This window comes from Podarcis tiliguerta (assembly GCF_965153285.1).
Source record: "Podarcis tiliguerta genome assembly, chromosome: 1".
In the NCBI taxonomy this organism is placed as follows: Eukaryota; Metazoa; Chordata; class Lepidosauria; order Squamata; family Lacertidae; genus Podarcis; species Podarcis tiliguerta.
The window spans coordinates 85,761,652-85,785,472 of record NC_139534.1 but is presented as its reverse complement, the minus strand read 5'-3'; the positions used below and the strand labels follow the sequence as shown (position 1 = coordinate 85,785,472).

At 41.9% G+C, this 23,821-nt stretch overlaps 1 protein-coding gene across 6 annotated transcripts in view; it reads left to right on the top strand.

The window, feature by feature from the left end:
* ARHGAP1 (Rho GTPase activating protein 1) overlaps positions 1-20,785 on the top strand; it is a 30,265-nt gene extending 9,480 nt beyond the window's left edge. For 3 of the 6 annotated variants that reach the window (XM_083456015.1, XM_083456017.1, XM_083456016.1), the window contains exons 4-13: positions 11,602-11,689; positions 12,010-12,141; positions 12,245-12,331; positions 13,514-13,612; positions 14,249-14,356; positions 14,595-14,671; positions 15,059-15,136; positions 15,707-15,835; positions 16,277-16,380; positions 16,975-20,785. In XM_083456015.1, the coding sequence (XP_083312141.1) occupies positions 11,602-11,689; positions 12,010-12,141; positions 12,245-12,331; positions 13,514-13,612; positions 14,249-14,356; positions 14,595-14,671; positions 15,059-15,136; positions 15,707-15,835; positions 16,277-16,380; positions 16,975-17,154 (1,082 nt within the window). In that variant the 3' untranslated portion in view covers positions 17,155-20,785. Of the gene's footprint in view, positions 1-5,707; positions 5,738-11,601; positions 11,690-12,009; positions 12,142-12,244; positions 12,332-13,513; positions 13,613-14,248; positions 14,357-14,594; positions 14,672-15,058; positions 15,137-15,706; positions 15,836-16,276; positions 16,381-16,974 lie in introns of all 6 variants that reach the window. The other 3 variants (XM_083456013.1, XM_083456014.1, XR_014514761.1) reach the window with 2 other exon arrangements.
* The last annotated feature ends 3,036 nt before the right edge of the window (positions 20,786-23,821 follow it).

The following is a 23,821-nucleotide window of genomic DNA, read 5'->3' as shown; positions in this document are numbered from 1 at the left end:
TGTCCATGCTGTCCTGGAAGATTCTTTGACTCGTAGGTGCAGTTCTGCCCATGGGTAGTCTGGACCAGCCAAATAGCTTGATTCACATAGTGGTCATCGTCGTTGTGAAAATAGCAATTGTACAGAGGAAGAGAACTTTGAGAACCATGGGCCCATTAGAGTTATTTGATAGTCACTTGAAGCAGCAATCTGACCCCAGACTTACAAACTACGTTATGAACTCCTCAGTCAGATGTTGCATTGGCTGATAGTACCATGAGTTACTGAGGTTTGGTTGGTTGGGGTCTGGAGAAGGGCCTTTTCTATTGTAGCATCTGCTCAGTGGGATGCATTCCAGGGTGGATGGGTTCCAAAACTGGGATGTTTCCACCAACTGTTGAAGACCTGTCTCTTTCCCCTGGCATTTCCTGACAATCACCAGTTTGTTGTTCCAGTTACTGTGGTTATTGCAATAATGTTTTCACTTGATTTTAATTGTTTGTTTTACTTGATTTTAATGGATTTTGTGTATTGTGAACTGCATCAATATTTTTGCTAATGAAAAGTATCACATAAGCTTTGAGAATACATTCTGATAAATAGTGACTATAGCATACTGGACTTGGAAGAGTTCAAATCCATGGTCTGCCATGAAGTCTACTAGATGACCTTGGGTCATTCATTGGCTTGTATCCGACTGAGTCATACTCAGAATAATTTAATTCCATTGATTGCAGTGTGTCCACTGTCAGTATGACATAATCAGATAGAACCCATTATCCCTCATCCTGGCCTACCACATTGAGTTGTTATGAGAATAAATAGCAGGAAGGGAGGACCACGAACACCTGCTGTACCTCACCTTGAGTTCTTTGGAGAGAAGAAGGTGGGAGAAAAATAGTATGTGCAAACCTGAAAACTCATTCTCCCGAAGAAAAACTGTTTTAACTTGTTTGCAGGCTAGAAGCGACTCTGCATGTGTGCCTCTAATTTTCCTGAGCCATGGCAAATCCCTCAACTGTCTGAACAAATCAGTCAACTTTAGGTGACTGCCAAGTCACACTTGAGTCCAGGGCATCAGTGGGCAACCTGTGAACTTCCCTATGTTGCTGGACTCCAGCCCCAACCAGAATTGCCAATGGTAATGGAATATGAGAAATGTAGTCCAGTATCACCTGGAATGCCACAGGTTCCCCACTTCTCCTGTGGAGCATTTTGGAGTGTGGAATTGTGCCACAGCTGCAAGGAAAGAGTTAAATCTTAATTATTTTTTAAAAAAACTTATTGATAAATGCAATACTTACGAACACAAAACAGAATGCTAAACAAACTTATTATACATAGATACACACACCTCTCAATTTAGATTACAAAAAAGAAAACAAACAAACAAAACATACAAACATAAATCTTGACTTCCCTCCACCTATGTGTGGCTTCCTTTATTTTTTTTCTTCTTTTCGCTGTGTTATCACTATTATTTTTGACTATCTCATCTTATACCCATTTCTTCTTAATTTTTTACTCTATAAGTTTCATTCATTGCATATTGATATATTAATACCAGAACAATGTTTTTTGATGTATTCCTTCACGCAAGTCCACTCCTCTATCAGTTTTTGGTCTGATTGGCCTCTTACCACTGCTGTAAGTCTTGCTGAATCTATATATTCACAAAATCTTATTTGCCATTCTCTTATTGAGGGAGTTTTTTCTCCCTTCCAATTTTTTGCTATAATCATTCTGGCCGCAGCGGTTGCATATAAGAAAACTTTTTTCCTAGTGGCAGGAATGTCAGTCGATATAATTCCCAAGAGGAACGCCTCTGGGGTTTTTTACATGATATTTTAAGCATTTTTTTAAGTTCCTCTTGAATGTCACTCCAAATTTTTTAATATACACACACTCCCACCACATATGATACATGGTTCCTGTCTCTGTTTTATATCTCCAGCACAAATTAGATTTTGATTTATAAATTTTCGCCAATTTGACCACGGTTAAATACCATTGATATATCATTTTCATTTTATTTTCTCTGATTGTGACACAGGCTGTGAATTTGATATCATATTTCCATAATTTCTCCCATTTATCTAAACAAATCATGTGGCCTATATCTGTGGCCCACTTAATCATAACTTCCTTCACCTCTTCATCTTTTAATAATAGATTATACATTTTAGATAATATCTTTTTAGGATTTTTTAATAACTCTGTTTGTAGTTTTGATTCTTCTTTGCCAAATCTGATAATCTTATCCTGCCTGAATAGGTGATCAATTTGATAACATTGTAGCCATGTATTACAATATTGGCCAAGTTCTTCACAAGATCTTAACCTTAATTGGCCTTGATCTTCTTTTACTAATTGCTGATATGTGACCCATTTGCCTTCCGTATTTTTCTTTTTTCTTTTTTCCTTACATTTCACTGACATTCCTGAGTTGTCCTGTATGGCTGCTTCACTTACATTGTCTGCAGTTCAGTTACTGATTTTAGCAAAGTTGGTTTCCTGCAAAGAGGAAATTTGCTGTGTAAATGATTGCTGGCAGATTGCTGGCAGCGCTGTACAGAAACTGGAGGCAGGAATAAATGCTGGGAGTTTATTTATCACCAGCTTTTGCTATAGACCATTATTCCAGGTATTGCAACAGTACATCCTCTTGGCTATACAGACCATTATTCCTTATGCACATTGATAGCTACTGCCAACCAGTGCAATTTAGAAGTGAAGACTGGTTAATTTATAGCAAGCAATTGATTGTTAGAAAAGGGAAGAAATTGAAATGGCAAATGATCTGGAAGAAGTAGGAGCTGTGCTTAGCTTTTACTTACGCTTTTACTTACATTTTACTAACATCTGCGTGGAGTTCATCTCCTCCCTTCTTGGTAGCAATGTTTGTTTTGGGCTCTAAAATTACTGAATTCTCTGGAGTTTCTCTCCTCCAGACATTCTGGCTGCTCAGGATAGTTCAAGGAATGGTTATTTCCTCTGAGACAAAACACATCTTAACAGTTTTTGAATTTAGTTTTGATTTTCAGTGTGTGACCTGAGAAGTCCTCAGGATGGGATAGTTCTCTCCTCCCATTGCAGATACATTGAGGATATCTTTCTATTCCCTGGCATGGTGAATTGACATTAAACAATTTAATCAAACAAAGATCCCCAGTGTTAAGTGACTAGATGAGTTCAAACAAGATATTTTCTGATACGCATTGTATTCAAATGTATAATAATAGCTCTATTGCTGACATTCCAGGATTTCAGCCAATTGAATGAGCTTCACTAACATCATGCCCAACTCTGGTAGTATTGCACATTCATTTATTTTGATAAATAAAGAATTCCCTAACAACTGACATATCCTTTTCCACTATTGATAACATTAGTTATTTCTTTGTTCGTATAGATGTGTGCTTTCCCCAGTAGGACTATGTATTACTGAAGATTCATTTCACTTAATATTTTTTTAACTGGCAACCACATGCCTTAGATTCCTCTAACATCTATCACCCAGAGCGTTAGCACTGTGTTGGCTTCTGACATACTGAATGATGGGGAAAATCTCTTCACTGTGGGCTCCCTTAGCTCTCAACATGGTTCTGTGAATTTTCAGTGCCAATTAGGCTTGTGGGTGGAGTTGCAGTGTGAGTGAAGAGCAAGCTGGAATTTAACTAATAGCTATATATCTTTAAAATGTGGATTGCATAGATGCATTTCTAGCACCACTAGTATACTCAATATTTAGAGAATCATCTCAGAAAGTAAAAGCTTTAAATACACATAAATGTGTAGGCTCTTTATTACAATAGAGGCACATTGGCAAGGGTTGTGTGGGATTGTATATACTGCTAATAGCCTCCATTTACTGAAATTCCCTGTTCAGAGTTCTTGTCCTAATTAGGAAAAGTTAATTTGTCCACCTTTTGCCAAAAAAAAATTAAAAAGCACAACTAAACAAAATGACTGCAAAGAAATAGTTTGACTAGATGCTGTATCTGTTGGCAGCTATCAACGTCTTGAAGGCATTTCAAGGCTGATTTTGTTTCTTCTATCTCCAGGTGACAACCTGAACCACTGCTGCTACTGATTGATAGCTTGCACAATGGAAGCAGGAGGCTGTTTTTAATCCTCCAACTTGTGCCCTTTCAGATGTTGTTGGACTCCCACCACAGCCAACAATGCCTGTGGTCACAAATGATGGGAGTTGTAGCTGTAGATAAATATTAGGCTAGTCTAGGTAGATATGCAACTTCCTTGTTGAACTAGGGATGGTTGTCTGAGGCAGAGACGCAACCTGAACTTTGGGGAAATGTGGTCATTTCTGATACTAGGCAGTGTTGTAACTTTGGTTTCAAAGACAATGGAAATGCCATGTCCTTATCCCAAGTGATCATCCAGATTACATGCCATAGGCTATTCTGAATTTAACCTTTGGGACGCCTATCTTTTATTACTGTGGCCTTGGGGCCCTTGATATGCCTTGACAATTCTGGGGTTTTCCGGAGTCTAGAAGTATGAAAGTTGCTGGAATAACTTGTGATGGGTAGCATTGATTAGTAAATCTTTTGGTTTCCTTTCTTTGTTTGATTCTGCTTTAGGCTGAATTATTGTTAGTACTTTTTAATTCAATTATTTCAGTGTCTGATGAGCAATTATCATGCTGTACTCCAGTGATTGATTTGGGGAAAACCTCTTAAGGCTTTCTTTCTGTGTTCTTGCAGCAGCATTTTTAAAACTGGGAGACTGCCGTTGAGCATGCGTCTATGTGTTGTAGTGGGACTTTGGGATACTCTAGGTAAAGGATAGGGAACCTGTGGCCCTCTAAATGTTGTTGGTCTACATCACCCATCAGTCCTGGCCAGCATGGCCAATGGTCAGGGATGATTGGAGTTGTAGTCCCAACAACATCTGAAGGACCCAGGTTCAGCATCATTGCTCTAGGATCTGGCCTAGGGCTGTCCTTTGGCGATGTACATCCTTTTGCCTCAAATGGAGCATGCTTACTTTCCTGTAATCTACAGGAACTTCTCTTCCTGCTTCTGCCTGTGTATGTTTGCTGGCTTTTCAGAGGTATTGACTAAGTAATGAGGGATTTGATTTCCTGAATTATTGTTTTGGTTTTTTTAGTTCTGCCGAGCAAGAAGCAGTCCTTGATCCCAGAAGTGTTAGGAACTGAAGTTATTTCTTAAACTCCCCTGTGACTGGCTACTCTTGGGTCTCAAAACTTGTGTGAAAGAGGAGTGGAACAGGTGGTGGTTCTGAGTTCTTAAATCCTAGAGCATTCTATTTTCTATATATCAGGACCAATATTAAGTACCTTGAAATGGACATGGGAACATTCATTTTTGTAACTGAAAATGGGTTCACTGACTTTTCAGTGTTAGCAATATCCTGTTGTTTAAATGTCTGGTAGTATGAAAAAGCTATTGTTTACCTTTTCATGCATACCTTGTATGGGAAACCTGACATATAAAAAAGCAATAGTTCATCCAGATTGTAGCAGAGTCTAGAAAGGGAGAAGGGGGAAAAATCAACTTCTAGATTTATCTAGTTAACAACTAGGTAATCATGTTTTTGAGTTTGTTGTAGTTGTGAGTGTATGCAACTCTGTGTGTGTGTTGGAACTTTTCTGTCCAGCCCTTTCAGCTCAGTCCTTAAGATTATTCTGGTTAAAGGACTTTGGTTATTATGGTATAATGTAACTTTGTTTCTGTTCCTCCAGGGCAGGGTGCACTTCATGGGGTCCAGCCAGGTAGGTGGAATACCTGGTGTCATTGGCATTTAAAGAATGTGGCATTCTTTAGCATGACTGTGGCCTGTGGCTGGGTTATCTCAGGGGAGCCCAAATTCTGCAAAGCTGAGGGTGGCATCCCAGAACCTCAAAGTTGTACTTGATGTGCATTATGTCAAGTAGATTGCAGCCATGCTTCTCTAAGCTGGTGGTATAGCCATCTTGGTAGCTTTCCAAACTGGATATGTGGCTTAGAAATTCCCTGGCAGAGCTCTGTGTGGACTTCAGCTTGCGGTCTTCACTTTGGGTGCCGCAGTTCTCATTTGATGCTTCAGCCTGCCTTCTTTTTTTCTTGAATGGTGATGGGTGTACTATCCATCAGGACATGTCTCCCAGGCAGTCATTACTGCTAACTTTCCCAATCGGAAATCTTTTGCGGGTGATTTCTTCTGCAGCTAAGAGTTTGCAGGATGTTGCATGACAGTGATGTGTGATTTATCTTATTTGGAATCTATGCAGGATGGAGCTGTTGTTGCTTTATTCCCACTATGGCATCATTCAGACACAAATCTTTGGCAGAACTTGGCCTTCTTTATCCCCTGTGACCCAGCGGTAGGCTGAACCCATTGTTTGCTGAACAGCCTATGCAAGTACATTTGCCTGCCATTCTCTGTTTATTCCGTAGTAGGTCTTCCATTCTTCATCATCTCTTCTTGCAAGTGGTCACTGGCCTGCTGTATCTGCAGATCATGTCTCTGATTCTATGCTAATCATTTCTCCACCAATTTAGATGCAAGTAGATGGTTACTTTGAAACACTGACTAGTGTCAGTTCTCCACTGTGCTATTTTTCTAGAAGAAGAGGTGCCAGAACTCATCATGAACACCTCCCTCATTCTCTTATAATGGTAACCTGAGAGGTGCTGGAACTGAGTTGTGGCTGAAAAATGCCCCAGTTCTCCATCTCTAAATGTAGCCATTGACTTTTGGCTTCCTCAGGCATCTCTGCATATATCTAGAAGCTCCATGAAGGTCACTTTGATCACAGAAGTGGTGTAGGGGAAGCACCTTGAACTGCCACAAACCCTGAAAATTGTCAGCCTTGTTTATGATGACAAGACTGTTTCCGCTTTTGTATTTTTTATAATGCTTTTATACCTTCAGAAATATAAATACCCTAGACAAAGAGGTGCTGGCTCTTAACTATACCACCATTGCTTTCATTTCTTTGCCCGCGTTATGTCTCAAGCCATTTCCCCGATCACTTTAAGGGCCGTGTCATCAACTTGATAGTGCAGGAAAAGGAGCAGCCGTAGACTTCCTGTTTAATCAAGAGATGTGACAACTCACTGTGTTATTTGCAACATGCAGTTCTCCACATTCTGCATTCTGAGAACTTCTCTGAGGCTTTTTAAACAATCTGGTGTTTCCATACTCACTTAGGTTAATTTAGATGTATTCCCCCCCACCCCTGGATGGAAAGAATCCCTGCTATGGGAAGTGCGGTTGTTAACCAGAGTATTCTCAGAGGAATAAAAGAACTGCTGCACGTCCAACAATGTGACGTGGACATGTTTTCCTAGATGGGGAGAATGTCAGTGTGTATGTGTGTGTCTGTGTGAATTATAAAATGGTGCTGTGTTATAACCTAGGGTATTTTACACTTTTTACTGCAATAGCAGAACATTTCTAATTAAATGGGCTGCCTTGTGCAGATGAGTACTGTAATTCCATACCTGAGGCATTAATCAGGTAATAAAAAATATATCTTTTCTCATTTGATTTGCATAGAAACTTGACACATGGGTTATTGTTTCATAGTTTTCCTGAAGTTTATCACACTGGACTTTTTGCTCAAATTTCAAATGGCCTGGGCATTTTTCTAGGTAATGCACAACATGGAAGTGCTTTAGTTTATTTGAAGATAGTCTTGTAGAAGTTGTTGTCATTGTTAGCTTTGCAGCTGTACCTGGTAACAACAGGGCCACACACCACAACTGTGCATTGGAATTTCTAATGCATACAATATTTTTATGGTTCAACACCAGCAGGGGCTTTATTTCAGATTTAAGCAGGAGCTTTTATGATAATTACAGCTAACCCATTTGGGACAAAGGTGGCTGAATAATTGTTTACTGTTGGGTATATGCTGAATGCTCCCTGCATGGACTGATGGGACTCTATCTAGTTGTGTCATACAAGAATAGTGCATATTTGCATTTAATGGAATGTTATGCTACCTTGACTAGAGCTTGGTCTAGAAGTAGACGCCTATAGAAATAAGCCTTGCTTAGTCTATGAAAAACAAATAGAACAATCAGGAGATGAGCTAGAAAGAATCAGTGACTATTAAGAGGCTTTATCACTTGATTTGAGATTGCATATGGGATGCTTACTTCAGGTAACCAGAAGCTTGTGGGACAAGTGTAACCATAAACTGGCTTTTAATTGTCCGGTTCCTGAGGAGCTAGGTTTGACCTGAAGTTGTAGTCTTTTCCAACTTTAAGACCTTGAAGTGGAACCATAGTTATATGTGTTCCTTTCTCTTGACACTTACAAGAGAAAGGGGTATTTCCATCCGAATTCCATCCGAAATACCCCATCTGCCTGATGTTGTTTTCTGACCCACCAGTTGGAAAATGCTGCTCTAAAGCAGTAGATGTCAATATGGTTTGATCTTGCATTGTGTTCTATTTATACACTGCCAAGTTTTGAAAATCAATTTCTCAAAAACATCTGCACAGGACTAATTATCATAATATGTTGCATTGGTGAAAGTGACTACTATAATTCCACACCTGAGTTATTAATCTATTCAGGTTCTTTTCCCATTTCCCATTACAGAAATTCACATTGTCTGAAACTACCTCTTTGTCAAAGGAAGATTCTCCATTTCTTAATAGAACAGCTGTGGTTTGCAGAGTCAACAGATACTACCATTCAGGTCTTGCCACTCAGATTTCTTTGGGCAGGAGCATTTCTTCTTCCAACCTAATAGGGTTTCTTTTCATGATATATTGCACCATCATGCGTACCGGGAATTATCTTTGTTCTCATCAAAAAGGGGTGCAAGGCTGCAAAATATCTCATAGGAGCACCATTTTACTACATTGGTCACAAGATTGTGGCACCATTCAATGTACTGCCAGGAGCATCTGCAATCTACTCCAGTGCGTACACTGGATGTGCGTACACAGTTTGTGGCCATTGAATATATGGGAAGCTGTTTGGAAGTCCCTTGGTTAGGTACTCTATTTTTGGGCAACCGTGGGATAAACTGTTGGACATTGGTCTTGTGATCTGGCTGTAGTTTTGTACGGTCGTTCCAGGTGACCTCTGCATTGCTCTTCTTTTTTTTCTGTCTCTGGTGGGTGCCATGTTGTCCTGCAATGTCTTCTACCTTCACATGCTTCACATGTGTTCATGTGATGGTATATCATCCTTGCATCCCCATGGCATTTACCTGGTGCTCCCCCTCTACCTTAAGCATGTCCTTGACTTCCTGTGCTGCAGCTGTTTGCATATTTTTGGGGGGGTGGGGTGGAGTAAGTTTTATAGCTACATAATCTCTGTTTATGTGTTGAAGGAAGTCAAATGAGAAGAGGAAAATAGGCAGGATGAAGGGAAATCTCTTATTATGGTTAGGGTTTCAGGTGGGTAGAATAGCATACTAGATACATAGCTTAATTGACTCTTTCTGTTCCTGTGATGTGCAGATAGTCATTCCTTTTGTGTATATACAACATACTAGAGACTACCACTCCTACTTTCTCTGCTCTGTGAAGTAAAACACTGAAAGATGTATCCATGACTTTTAGTTACTTCCCTCTCATGAAGGCATTTGATTTGTTTGGATCATGGGTTGTAGTTGGTATATTATATTTAAAGCTTTTCTACCTTGCTTTTTAGTTAAAAAAAAAAAGCTACTAGTGCAGCTTAGCCTAGAGATCAATAAAAACAAGACTGTCCCTGCTTACTTTCTTAAAAACACAGAAGAGAAAGAGAAAGGAAGAGAAAGTGATAAGGAAGGAAGAGGAAAACATGTGAAGTCTGGCACCAGATTGTAAAGTTACAAAGCTATTATGAAGACCAACTGGGATAGCAAGGGTCCAGGGAGAAGAAGAGCCAAAAGGAGCTAGTTCCTTAGAGTTTGTGGAATGCTCCTGCTTTCCATCTCCCTCATTTGTAACTTAATGGAATGGTTGCTGCTAAGTGACAGTTGAGGGTAGAGGGAAGACCAAAGGGTTGCCTTCTAAATTAGATAAATCTTTATCACCCATGAATGAGTTTTATTTACCATCCAGTATGTGTACTGAACAGACTTCATGCTTTTTGTTCTTTTGAGTATGTAGAACACACAGAATCCTGAGGCCATCTTCCTTATTTTATTTTACTTTTTAAAAAACAAAACTCTATTCCCTTCTGAGCCTGGATTAAGTATAAAGTGGGCTGGTAGTGGTAATAAATGTGAGGTAAACGTAATAAATGATGGTGGCTGACTTTGCAGCATGGAAGGTGTACATTTTTAACATCTTCAGTGTTATGATAGTGAAAGCCCCAAAGAGCTTTGTGGCACAATCTAGTCCCTCCTCATATGCAGAAATGTGTACCTTTGCACACATAGGAGATGGTCATTGGTACACAATTTCTTCCTCATGGGTACAGGTTTGTGTGCGTGAAGAGATTGATCCTGAGAGAGGGTGATTCAGACCAAAATTTATTGTAGCATGAATGTTATTAGAGTAGAGCTAACATTGTCAAATGCAACCAGCTGCTGATGAGGTAACTTCTAGTTAGAAGTCCATGATCAACCAGAACATTTAATGGCCATTCATTAATATGACCCGCTTCCTTCTACAATTTTGTCTTACTTATCAAATGCTTTTAGCTCCGCTCATTGTAAGTAGACAGAGAGGCAAGACCTGTGTTTATGCGTTGTTCTACTGATAAGTCATTATTACTGCTCTCAGCCATAGATTATTGCAAAGGCTTTTACTGTTGTCATAAATTTCACATTAGTGGTAATTTCACTGTCACGAAATAACCAGAAAAAACCCATGCTAAGGCATTTATTGGACTTTCATGTGACAAGAGCTATATATCACCCCCAGGCCTAGTTTGTAACACTGCTGAAGCAGACTTACTAGGTCATCTGCCTCATTTGGGACTGGGGAAGAAGTTAAAGATTATTTTACAGAGTATTTGTTCCAGGCTGATAGCACAAAATCTTGTGCTTCTGCAGTTTGCTGGTGGCTTCTTCTCACAGATGATTCGCTTTCTGATCCATAGTGTTTCAGGCCAATTCGTCATTGTGCAGTCCTTGATTTTGTTTGTGTTCTAGTTCTTTCCTTATCTACAAGGACAGCAGGTGGTATGGAACTGTGGATACACTGGGGGGAAATGATGGACAAGGCCAATACTTTGTAAAGGATCGGTGACCTTTTCTCTGAATGTTTGTGGGGGAAGTATTGTCTTTCCTCCCCTCTCCACCTTGGAATCACAAACCTCAGCAATGCTTACTAGAATAACCCTGTGGATACTCTGCTCCTCTGGGGGTATTTTAGGCTATTTCCTGCTTGAGAATCATTTCAAATTGTCTGCTCATGATCCAAGAGTATGTGCCCCTCATAATTTCTTTTCATCATGCCTTGCTCTATTCCACTTCTCACCCTTGGGTCCTCTCAAAATGCAGCCTTCTCTCCATACTGGTGAAGTTTCATGTTGCATTGTTAACTTTTTTGACAAAGCAGAGCCTTTGAACTTTCCACTAGTATCACCTTGGAATAGTTGAGTACTCCACAAGCAGTGCTCCATTATTTGCCTATTGTGGTGTCTTCATGCTTTGTCTTTCAACCTGCTGTGATGTGTGGCATTTTTTGTCCTCAGGTGACGACAAGTATGGGCGGAAAGTAATTCTGTTCAGTGCCTGCCGGATGCCTCCCAGCTATCAGCTTGATCATGTGAAACTGCTGAGGTGAGTGCTGCTGGAGCGAACCACCTGCTTTGGTGAAGATTAGACCTGAGACTTTCCCCTGATCATTCAAATCTGTAATGATTTTGACTACATGAATTTGGGTATCAATTAACCCCCAACTAAGATATAAGTCAAAATTCCTTAAGCACTTGGTTAGGAGTGCCCTTCATCACTCTGACCCCACCCTCTGGCTGTATATTCACTACCTCTGTGCCTGTGTTACCTATATTACTTTCCTTATGCTGTGACTGCAGGAGGCAAAGAAGCAAATACATATTTTTAAAAAACTCTGGAGCTTAGGTATGTCCATCTCTCCGTAGCTATTTGAAGTATACATTGGACCAGTATGTTGAGAGTGATTACACCTTAGTCTATTTGCACCATGGCCTGACCAGTGAGAACAAGCCATCCCTGAGCTGGCTGCGGGATGCCTACCGGGAATTTGACCGCAAGTAAGTGTGTGTGGCTGTGGATTTTGCAAGGGTCAAATTGCTGTGCGGGAACTTTTTTGGGTGAAAGGGTTGGCTTGGCTTCTCATCTTTCTCTCATTATTAGATACAAGAAGAACATCAAAGCATTGTACATTGTGCACCCAACGATGTTCATCAAGACACTGCTGATTCTCTTCAAGCCCTTGATCAGGTAGGAAAGTGCAAAGGTACTTTGCTCTGTGGTGGAACTCGCTTTGGTATGAGGAGGAGTGGCTTCCTTAGGAGCCAAGTGGGGTTTTATCATCAGAATCCTGAGACTTTTTTGTTAAGTAGGTTGCTGGTAACTTGTGTATTTGTAAACACTTACTGTGATGACAGCATCTGATAACACCTTTCATTTAATTTTACATTTTTATCCATGTCCTTCCTCCATGAAGCGTGAGGGTAGCATGCATTGTTACCCACAGTTTTATCCTCGTAACAACTCTATGAGATAGATTAGATTGAGAGAGAGAGAGAGAGAGAGAGAGAGAGGGAGAGAGAGAGAGAGAGAAAGTGACTCACAGTTGCAGGTTCAGATCCCCACTTTGCATCTCCGTGGCTTGTCAGTACACAAAATATTGGCTCTAATTTCTATAAGCTATAATTTCTATAATGTGGGGCTCCTAGAGTGTTTGTTCATTGCAAGGATATGCATAGATGGCTCATCTTGTATATTCCATATCATTTTTAGACAGCTGCTTCTCACTGATGTCAGCTATATCCTGTCATAGTTGCAAGATCCCCTCCATTTTCTGTCCAAAGCTTTCAGTGTGTGCCTTGAATTGCATTATATAGTCCTATGAGGTCAGAGGAAAGTGGGTATCATGTTCCTGCATACTCTTGATCTCTATCTGAGAGTGTGGAAATTGTCCTGCAGATTAGTACTTCACTGGAGCTTGTTGCTTCCTCTTTCTGTCTAACTGAAGAATTAGGTTTGATAAACTTTGTTTCTGACTTCTGCTGAGTGACTGACCCTGACATGCAGGCCCCTGCTTGCATTGTTGTCCTTTAGTTGGCTAGTAGCCCAGACTTGCTTCAGATATTTCCTGGCCTCTGCCAGAGAATGAGGAGGAAATAACAAAGGACATAACTTGTATTGTCAGCAAAATCCAACAGAGAAGTACCTTTTAGCACATTGTCAGGCTTAGCTGGGGTATTTCAGTAATGGACAAATCCCTGCCTATGTGTTGGGGAACTGCAGAGTGGTGCAACTGGTACACAAGCATTGCCTCACAGTTCTCGGTACCATTTTTACCTCTTAATCTCACCTCTACAAGCCACCCACAGATGTACTAGTGCTGCTACTCTGTACCCTAATTTCTTTCTTACTGGTTTGTCACCTGTCTTGCAGCTTTAAGTTTGGACGGAAGATTTTCTATGCAAACTACCTGAGTGACCTGGAGGAGCATGTGAAACTGGAGCAGCTGGGTATCCCAAGCCAGGTGCTAAAGTGAGAACATGTTTAATTATTTGCTGGTGTTTAATTTTACTGTTTACTATTAGATTCTGATGGATTGTTTAATGTTGCTTTGTTTGACATAAGTTGTTTGTTTTAAAGTTATTTTGACTTTTTATATTGGCTTAGATTGTTATTATTTGATGTTTCATTATGCTTTTATACCTATTATTATTATTATCAACATCATCATCATTATCCACTTTGCCTACTAGCTTATCTTTTGTTTCTGTAGAGGAGGCTGTAACAGGGAGGAGAACAGGGTGAGCAGAGAGGGAGTGGGATGGCGAAGGGACACTGGGAGTCTTACTTGTCGGCACATACAGTATGATGTTGTGAGCTGCTGAGATGGCTCTCTCCTCTGCATGGCTTGCTCTTTATTGTCATGTGACCCTCAGAAGGTTTCCCAAGAGGGAGTGTTGCTTCGGGCTAAAAAAGGATCCTCGCAACTGATGTAGCAGAAGTAGCTTGTAAGTACTTCTTACAAGAAGTAGCTTGTAACTAGCGTAGTGCCAGGGCCTCTGGGCTTGTGTTTACAGGATAATGGGACACTGGACACCAGCTTAGCACTTTTTGGTGTAGTTTAGAATGATTCCATACATACATGTTTGTGTCTGTCTCTCACTGTAGGTATGATGAATATCTGAGATCCCTGCAGAAGCCCTCCCAAGTGCCTCAGAAAGTAACCCCACCACGTCCACCTCTGCCGAACCAACAGTTTGGAGTTTCTCTCCAGCAGTGAGTATCCTCATCTTTTTTCTTTTCTTGGTGGACCAGTGATACCTATAGTCTATCTGTGGGTAGTTCTGGAAATGCTTTCCAATCATCTTGAATCGGCACCTGTGGTTACCTTGACTTTTGCTAGCCTTGAGCTTTCTAGATCAGGGCCAGTGATACACTGGATATTATGTCTGATTCAAAGATGTTTCTTTGGGGGAAGTGACAGGAAGAGTCTAAGCTTCTCCTTTCTCAACAGCTTACGGGAGAAGAGCTTGGATCAGAATCCCATTCCACTTGTGGTAAGGGAGACCATTGCCTATCTGCAGCAGCATGGTGAGTGAGCTAGGAAGAAACCTCTTCTGACTTGTCTTGTTGCTACATCCACTGTCCTTTGTCTCCCAACAGCACCCTTCTGTTGCATCAGCCTAGCCTTTTTAAGATGCCTTAGCACAGACTCATTCTTTTTCCACTGCCCATCTTACTATCTTTCTTGTCATTTGATTGTGGTCTTCAGAAAGACACAGCAAAATTGAACACTAGGGAGCTGAGGGATTCTACTAACCTAATTCCCCAAGTGCCTTCTGCATAGCTGTTCCCATGCAAGTGTCCCTGTGCATGTGGCTTTCAGGATGTCCTTGTCCTGTGATATTGGAAAGACTTGCTGTTATGTGTGGTAGGTCTTCCCTGAGACTGTGCTCTTCTGTTTCTCTTTGTCCCCAGCTCTTAACACAGAGGGGATTTTCCGACGATCAGCAAACACCCAGACAGTCAGAGAAGTTCAGCAGAAATATAATATGGGTAAGTGCCTGCATTAGGTTCCAGAAGTCTGCTTAAGCTACTCCACTGCCCCTTACCACCATTCTTTTTGTCTAGGCCCCAAATCTGCCCTTAGCACTTTGGACTTGTGCCCTCCCACAACGTGCTTTAATTTCTGAATAGATCTCTGATTGAAACTTGGCTGGAATCCAAGGAGTTTATTCCTTTTGACATAAACCTATTCCAGTCTAAATCTATACCCCCTGGATAAAGGAGGTGCTTAACCTTCCACAGCAATTATGTTTGATCAATGTATAATGTGTTTCCTCTGTTTCATCCTCTGGGGTGTGTGTCTCTCCATTTCCCTAATATTTGCTGGAATCCTGTTGCTGGTATTTTTGAAGCAATTCTTCCAATGCTCCTAATGATTGCTGCTTTGGAGGAGGAATGAGTACCACTGATCCTTTTTTTTTTGACAGTGTGTTTACCTGCTCCTGCCATGCTTCTGCCTCTAGTTCCCGGTCTTTGGATAAGTTCCTTATTCTGCCAGGTGGAGGGGGTTCAGCCCTGGTGCTCTAGTTATGGCTTTGAACCTATCCACTTTCTTACCAGGGCTGCCTGTGGACTTTGTGCAATATGAGGACGTGCACCTGCCAGCTGTGATTCTCAAGACCTTCTTGCGGGAGCTGCCTGAGCCTCTCCTCACCTTTGGTCTCTACAATGACGTCGTCAATTTCTACAGTGAGTGGCTACCAAGAGTGTCCTGATCCCAAAGCAGAAAACTCCTCTAAATAAGCTCTACCCAGAGTTGTGCTGTACTCTCACAGCAGATTGGCTGTATTACGCTTTCCCAGGGAAGCATAGTAAAAGTCCTAATTCTAGTACAGTCATACCTTGGAAGTTGAACGGAATCCATTCCAGAAGTCTGTTCAACTTCCAAGCTCCTGCAGCCAATTGGAAGCTGCGGAAGCCCCATCGGACATTCGGGTTCCAAAGAACATTCACAAACCGGAACACTCGCTTCCGGGTTTGCGGCGTTCAGGAGTCAAAACATTTGACTTGCAAGGCGTTTGGGATCCAAGGTATGACTTTTTGAGGGCTTTTCCTCTGCATTCCATCTCTCCACATGAAAGCTAGGACTTTGCTTGCTGGTATAAATGCCCCACTTGCTTTTCTTTCCAGGTGTAGAGGAAGAAAAGCGTGTAGATATTGTTCGCAAAACCCTCCAGAGTCTCCCGGAAGAAAATTACCAAGTGCTGTGTTCACTGATGTCCTTCCTTGTGCAGGTGAGCTGTCCCAAAGCATTTCTTTGCACAACATATATGCAACATCTGAGATTCGCTGCCACAAGATACGGTGATAGGAACGGGCTTAAATGGCTTTCAGGCTGAATTAGGCTTTTCTCTCTTGTGAATTTGCGAACTATAGTGACTAAATGGCTCCTGTGTGTTCAGAAGTACATCTGGATACTTGATGCTGGGGACAGCCAATGGGGTGGGGTTGTTGCTGTTACACCCCGCAAAAGGCTATGATTTACAACATCTGTTTTGCCATTTAAGTAATCTGTTAATGCTTTTCTCTGAAAGCTTGAAGCCTAAATGATTAAAGAAGGAGTTGGTTTAAAAGTAGGTTTTATTTCCATTAATCAATAGAAGAACAGTTTCAGGCTAAAATTTCCAGCCTGTGAAGAAGCAAGAACGATTGCTGCCACGTTTTAGTGTCTCGTCTGCAAATTATCTCTTCATGCATGCTTTCCATTGGATGTTCCTTTGTGTATAAGCCTAGAGTTCTCTAGAGGCAGATGGTGAGGAACTAGGGAAGACAGAATCAAAATATATTTGTCTCTAAAGTGAAGTATTTTCTTCCTCCCTCCTACATAGGTCTCTGCTAACAGCGACATCAACAGGATGACCAACACTAACCTGGCCGTCGTTTTTGGCCCAAACCTGCTGTGGGCCAAAGATGCAGCCATTACCCTCAAAGCCATTAATCCTATCAATACGTTCAGCAAATTCCTACTGGACAACCAGAGGGAGCTTTTCCAGAGCCTGGAGGCTTGATTGAGAGCCCGTTTGTGCTGACACACCATGTGTCCACTGTGACCACTTCCTTCCTTCCTTCCTTCCTTCCTTCCTTCCTTCCTTCCTTCCTTCCCTCCCCCTCCCCTTTTCCTTTCTACTTTATCTTGGAACCGTGGCCAAGCTTAGAAAAGCATAAGGTGATGAGTGGAGTGAAATAGGAGTAGGAGATGGCATTGAGTGTGTGTGTGTGTGTGTACACGTGTGCATGAAAGAGAGAGAGAGAGAGAGAGAGAGAGAGAGAGAGAGAGAGAAAGGGTGGTCAAGTGGGCTGGGAAGCTGGCCTCCCCATCTCTAGAAGTGGAGTGTCCAGATTCCTCTTAATTCCTTCAGTTCCCTTCCTTTCCCAAATTGCTCCCATCAAGTAGCTCTTCTTGTACCCCAGCAGAATCCCTACCTCTTGGTGCCTGTGTGATCTGGACTAATATGTGTTGCTGCAGTGGCCCTTTGGCTGAGAGGAATCTATTTCTACTTCTCTTCTTTGGCTCACATTGGTTCTCCACATGCACCCAAGTCAGTTCTGAGCATTCCCATTTTGGAAGGCTGCGGCCGCTACTGAACACAACCAGCTTGCTACCCTTGATGGGAAAGCTGACCCCTAGCCCTATGGAAAACATGGGGTATAAAAGAAGATTGCTTTGTCCTGGAAGTGCCCATGTTTCTCTGAATATAGAGCTATTTGTACATTTCAAGGAACTCTAGCACTTGTGGTAGGTGCTGTTACAATTTCCCTGCCATGATTTAAAGGTTAGTGCCCTCAGATATTGTGGAGCCCACTCTATCTTTTTGTAATGCCCTTCTGAAGAGAGTGTCTCTGTGAAACTGGCCTTGCCATTAAGGTTTTCCTTTTTTTGGGGGGGGGGGGAATAGTGATTTTGTGTGTGTTTTGCTCTCCCCCCTGCCAGACGGTAGGAGTCTTCCAGGGGGTGCCTGCTGTGGGGGTATTAGCTCTTCAAAATGCCAAAGGCCAGATTAAAACACTGCCCATTCCTGTAACTGAAGCACAGACATCTGTGCCTCTGGTTGCTGCTGCCTTACCATTGTGATGAGAGCACACTCAAGCAAAAGACAGATCACTGAGGCCAAACTCAAGAACCTTATGCAGAAACCTCCTTGCCCCAATCTACTGGGCAATCCTGTGCCATAATTAGGGGAAGGTGAGTTTTCTCGCTGAAGGACCACTGCCATTGTGTCCTTGTTGAGCTGAAATATAGTTGTTTTACGAATACCAGAATGGCTCTGCTGGACCCTTTGTTTCCTTGGCACATGGAGATAGGAAGCATTGCTGCTCTTTTCTCTGACCCTGAGAAAGGTTATGCAGCCGTGCAGTATGGTTATTCCATAGATTCTTGCCTATGTGAGTTGTTCCCCCTTTCAGATCAGAAAGCTGAATTATTCTGAACTCTAGACTAGGCTAAGCCATTGGCCCAAGCACATAAGTTTTAAGCCAAATGTGTTCTCTCAAAAATAGCAGTTTTCTGCTGAGCCTATAGAAGCTTTTGCTTTTTAATAGTGTTGTAAAAGTGCATTTTCGCAATGTATTACTGCCAACTGTCGTAAGGCTATTTTGTCCACACCCAACCCATTAGTTGGCCCTGTAAAATAGCAAGCTTGGAGTTTCACAGGATTACAGAGAAGTTGGAGGTGCTTTTCTCCACCTTCCCAGAACCTGTGGCTTCCTGTCACAAGACAGTTAGAGGGAAGCTGGCAAGGTGTGTTTTGTAAATGCACAGTAGGCTACTGAATAAAGGAAGGCCTGTGCTATGGTTTTAAAGTAACAAATGATCAGCACTAAAATCTGCATGTGAATTATCAGTGCCCGTAGCCCAGCCAGATCCAGTGAATTGGATTCCACATCTGTCACAGATGGCTGGAAATGGTGAACTGAAGTGCTTGACACTATTATGCTGACTAATGTGTTGGTCAGAGTTCATCATCCTACGTAAGGTACAGGATCAGTCAGCATATAGGAAGTGTTCGGTCTGATAACATATAAACTTAGTTCGAAATTTTGGAACAACACAGCAGTTGGGAATATTGATTTTTCTGTTTAGCTGAGACATGGAGAGGCTTTCACCAAGAACACTAACAAGTGAACGCCAATGGGAGGAGCAAGAGCCTTTTGCCTTCTAGTGTCTCTTGTATAGAATAGTTTAGCATAGTTAACTTGCTCGCTCCTGTTCAGAGTTCCCAGGTTGGAAGGAGAAGCAGCTGGTTTCCATGGAAATCATTGCCTCGGAAATGGAAGGCCCAGGCACTTTAGGACACAAGGCTGCAGGTTCAGCCACTGCACTGTAACATGAATTCCTCATCTTCTTTTAGGATTAGGAGCAAGATCAGGCAGGAGGGAGAAAGTGCTGTCATAGCTGCCCAGTAACGCTTTTATGAAGTCCACAGATTCCCAATTTGTGTGCGTGTGTGATTTCCCCCACCCCCAAACACATTGCAAATCTTTGTATTGCTAGCTACTGCACACTGTTAAAAGTGCACTCACAAAGCCCTGCAAGTAAGCCAGTGTAAAATAGCTCTGTTGCTTTCCCTACTTTGTGGGAGCTTCCAGGACACCTGGAGTACATACATGGCAGCAATGTCTGCTTTGCCTCATTGCCCTCTCCCCTCACCATTTTTTTTTCCATTTTCAAATCTCTTACCATTGTGGGCGATTGGTGGAGCTGCATGCTAGGCCTGACTGCACCCTACGAATTAAGTTTGCATCTTTGGCCAGTTAACTCCGAACTTCCTTCCCCTTCCCTTTTTTTGATTGCTGCCATGTGTGCTGTCTGAATTAGGATGGTAGGCATCCAAGCAAGTGGTTGGAATTACTAGAAGACCAGCATCTCAAAGGGCCAATTATGTCCTTCCATGTTCCTCTTGTAATAGAGGCCAAGAGCTGGTTAGATTGCCATGGCTGCACATTGTTTTCTGTCCTCCTGCAAACTTCCAGTGCTACACCTGCTTGGCTGCCTCCTTGTCATGTAGCTTCCATGTTAGATATTGGCCACAGTGCTTCTGTGGGTGGAGCGCTCCATCTCTATTGTATCCTTTGCTTGCCTAATAAAGCCCATCAGTGTCTTGGTACCCCCTGAATACACTCTGTGCTCTCACCTCTAGCAGTCAGTAATGTATCTGTAGTGAGAACAGCTTATGCGTGCTGCTGCTTATGCTGAAGCTAATTGGATGCCTTGTGGTAGGAGTGGGGAACCTGTGGTCCTCCAGATGTTGGACTCCAGTACCCATTAGCCATAGCTAGCCTGGCCAGTTTTCAGGGATGATGGGAATTGTGATCCAGCAACATCTGGAAGGCCGCCGGTTTTCCACCTTTGCCTTATGGCAAGTCTCTTTGCTGACTCAGCAGAGGTCTTTGATGGCCAAGTGACCCCTGGTTGCGTGTTCTCCACTGGGGTCTGTATGCAGAGTTTACAGCTTTGCTTTTTGTTGCTGTTATCTTGCATTTTTGTTCTCATTGATGTTTATTGGGAGCAGGGCTGGGGTTTTTTATTTTTATTTTTACTGTGACATTAATTTACACACCCATGTTTATTTCCTTCTAATGGTACCAATCTTGTATTTCACAGTTTGCACTTTTTGTACTTCAATAAAAACCCAAAGCCAATACCAGTTTTGGTGTTTTTCTTCAATGCGTTGTTCTAGAATCAGTCAACAAAAGAGACTGATTAGTATCATCCACCTGGTGCCTATACAACAATACAGTAAGTGGTGAAATGCATATCTAATCCCCTTCAGGGAGAAGGTTATTTGTTCATCCTTTGCCCAGTGTAGCACTGTCTGGTAGGTGTAAATGGATCATGGGGCTTTTCCACCTTTTATTCAGGCTGTACTTTGTTACATTACTTACTTCATAGCTGTCTGTGCTATATACAGTAAACCTGCAGCTTGTGCTTGTTTTACTTGTGCAATCACCTTATGCAGATGAGGAATAGAGCTGGGGAAATCCTCCCCTGTGCATATTTATCCCGCACCCCCAGCAGGGTATTCCTTGTTTACTGGGCTTAGGGGAGTGCATAATCTTGACTTTGAGTGAGGAACTGAACCCTCATGTGGACCCACTGTATTTAATATAGTATATTCATCTTCAACATCACTAGCACCAAGTTCCTAGTTTTAAGGTTTATTCATCTTACGTTCACCAACCTGAACTCATAGCTGATCATTTCCCAGGCAATCATGTTCCCCCAAGTGAAAGCTGGTGAAAATCAATCTTTGCTAGATAATGGGTATGGCAAATGTTTTCCCCTGTGTGAAGGGAGGATGTGCCCCTGCCTTTGACCCCCCCCTTTTTTTACTGGCTTTTGGTTTAAGAATGGCACTACCACCAACTTCTGTGTTGGTAACCTCAAGGCTTGATCATGCCAATGAACTTTCTGTGGCTGGCCCTTGGGCCTGATGCAGAACCTCCAGCTGGTGCAGATTGCGGTAGCTAGACTGATGGGGGCACATGGCTGACAACACTACTTAAAACATCTACACTGGTTGCCTGTTAATACAAGGATGTTGAACTTGGCTTGGTAGTTAATTTACAAACACTAAACAACTTGGGCCTGATGTACCTTTGGGACCATCTGAACCAGCTCAACTACTGAGTGCCTCTGTAGGCACATTGCTGGTCATCCCCTGGTATGGCTTATTTGACACCAACAAGAAACCAAGTCTTTCATGCCATTGGCCCAATCCTGTGGAATACTCTTCCACTGGAGATTGAATAGGTATATTCAATATTCACCTTCAAAACCTTTTGATGGCATCAGACATATGCATAATAAGAAAAACACTGTCTGGAATATAGGTAGTTGATGACCTGTGATTTTAAATGTTTTTATTGTGTATATAGAATTGCTGTAAACCATGTTGATTTTTTAAAAAATGAAATTGTATTTCAGTAACTAAAGTAGTTGAAGAGTTAGCATTTTCCAGCAGCTCCACCACTTATCTCTTTAAAATAAGACTTTTCACTAGGCCTCTGGCTGACAGCTCAAGTAAGTTACATAACATTTTTATTGGAAAGTATATGAATACAGGTTGAAGTAACTCTTGAAAATTAGTTCCAAAGAAATATAATTGAGGACCCTTTTCCTTTTAACCAAAACACTTGTAAATTATTAGCTATGTACAGTGGTACCTCGGGTTACAGACGCTTCAGATTACTCTGCTAAGCCAGAAATAGTACCTTGGGTTAAGAACTTTGCTTCAGTATGAGAATGGTGCAGTGGCAGCAGCGGGCGGCCCCATTAGCTAAAGTGGTACCTTAAGAACAGTTTCGGGTTAAGAACAGACCTCCAGAACGAATTAACCCGAGTTCCACTGTATTCTCATTTACTGCAATAAAGTACCACATAAGGGGCAGTAAGATATCTATCTTTGAAAGTCTGAAAAAAACTGGATCCCCGTTCTACATTAGTAAATTAATATCTTGATCAGGTCTAACTAAGGAATAATTTACTCTTAAACTGAACCAAGTAGCAAGACTTGGAAAACCACAAAGAAAGCAGTATAAAAAACCCAGCAGCGCTGCATATTCTGTGCATAGAGGCACATCTGTATTTATTGGGCCCTTCCATGGCAGTTCTGTGCAGAGATATATTGGTCTGAAGCAAATGGGACAGGCAGCAACTGGCTAACTTCCTTTAACTATTGCAGCATCTTGGCGCGAAGAGGAGAAACTATACAGGCATTGCCATCATATGGAGAAACTTCAGGGGGAAGCTGCAAAAAATAGTTACGAGTGATCTAGTAACTATAATTTGGCTGGTAGGGAGGCAAATGTCACTTGATCATTGCAGCGGGATCAGCCACTCTGCAAGTAACTAACCAGAGAGCAGGCAGATGTTCCCTTAACAGATTCTCTTGTCAGTGCACTAAAGCCAACTTATGTAGACATTATCTCCATAGCAGTACAGTGGTACCATACCTCGAGTTACAAACGCCTCAGGTTACAAATGATTCAGGTTACAAACTCTGCTAACATGGAAGAGTTACCTCAAGTTGAGAACTTTGCCCCAGGATGAGAATGGAAATCGTGTGCTGGCGGCGCAGCGGCAGCAAGAGGCCCCATTAGCGAAAGCACGCCTCTAGTTAAGAACAGTTTCAGGTTAAGAACGGACCTCCGGAACGAATTAAGTTCGTAACTAGAGGTACCACTGTACTATCATCATCAGCTGGTCTTGGGAAAACCATTGGTCACCTTGTAGGTCATTATAGGAATATAATTTCATTGTGCTATATTCCAGTCTGGCTAGAAGGATGAAGAATTCCCAAAGCACCTAACAAACCACAGAAGGCCCTGGATCAGACATTAAACAGTTTGTGGCATTTTGCAAGAGACTTTTAGGTGTAGTTTTGATACTGATATTCTGCCAAAGACAACTACCCAGGAACACTTTAGGCCAGAGACTGGGGTTAGATCATGTTTTTTCATGGACCAGTGTCATGCAAAGGTATTGCCAGTAGGTATTGAGAGTTAGTAATGCAAAACAGCAACATGCTTGAAGGCAAGAAATTGGAGCTTCAGCTCATTTCTGTCCAGCAGTAGGGGTGAGAAACCTAGAGAGGTTACATGGTTAAATGATGGCTGTTGCCTAAAACAAAGAAACCCCCTTCATCAACAAGAAATGGAACCATATACTTCAGGAAG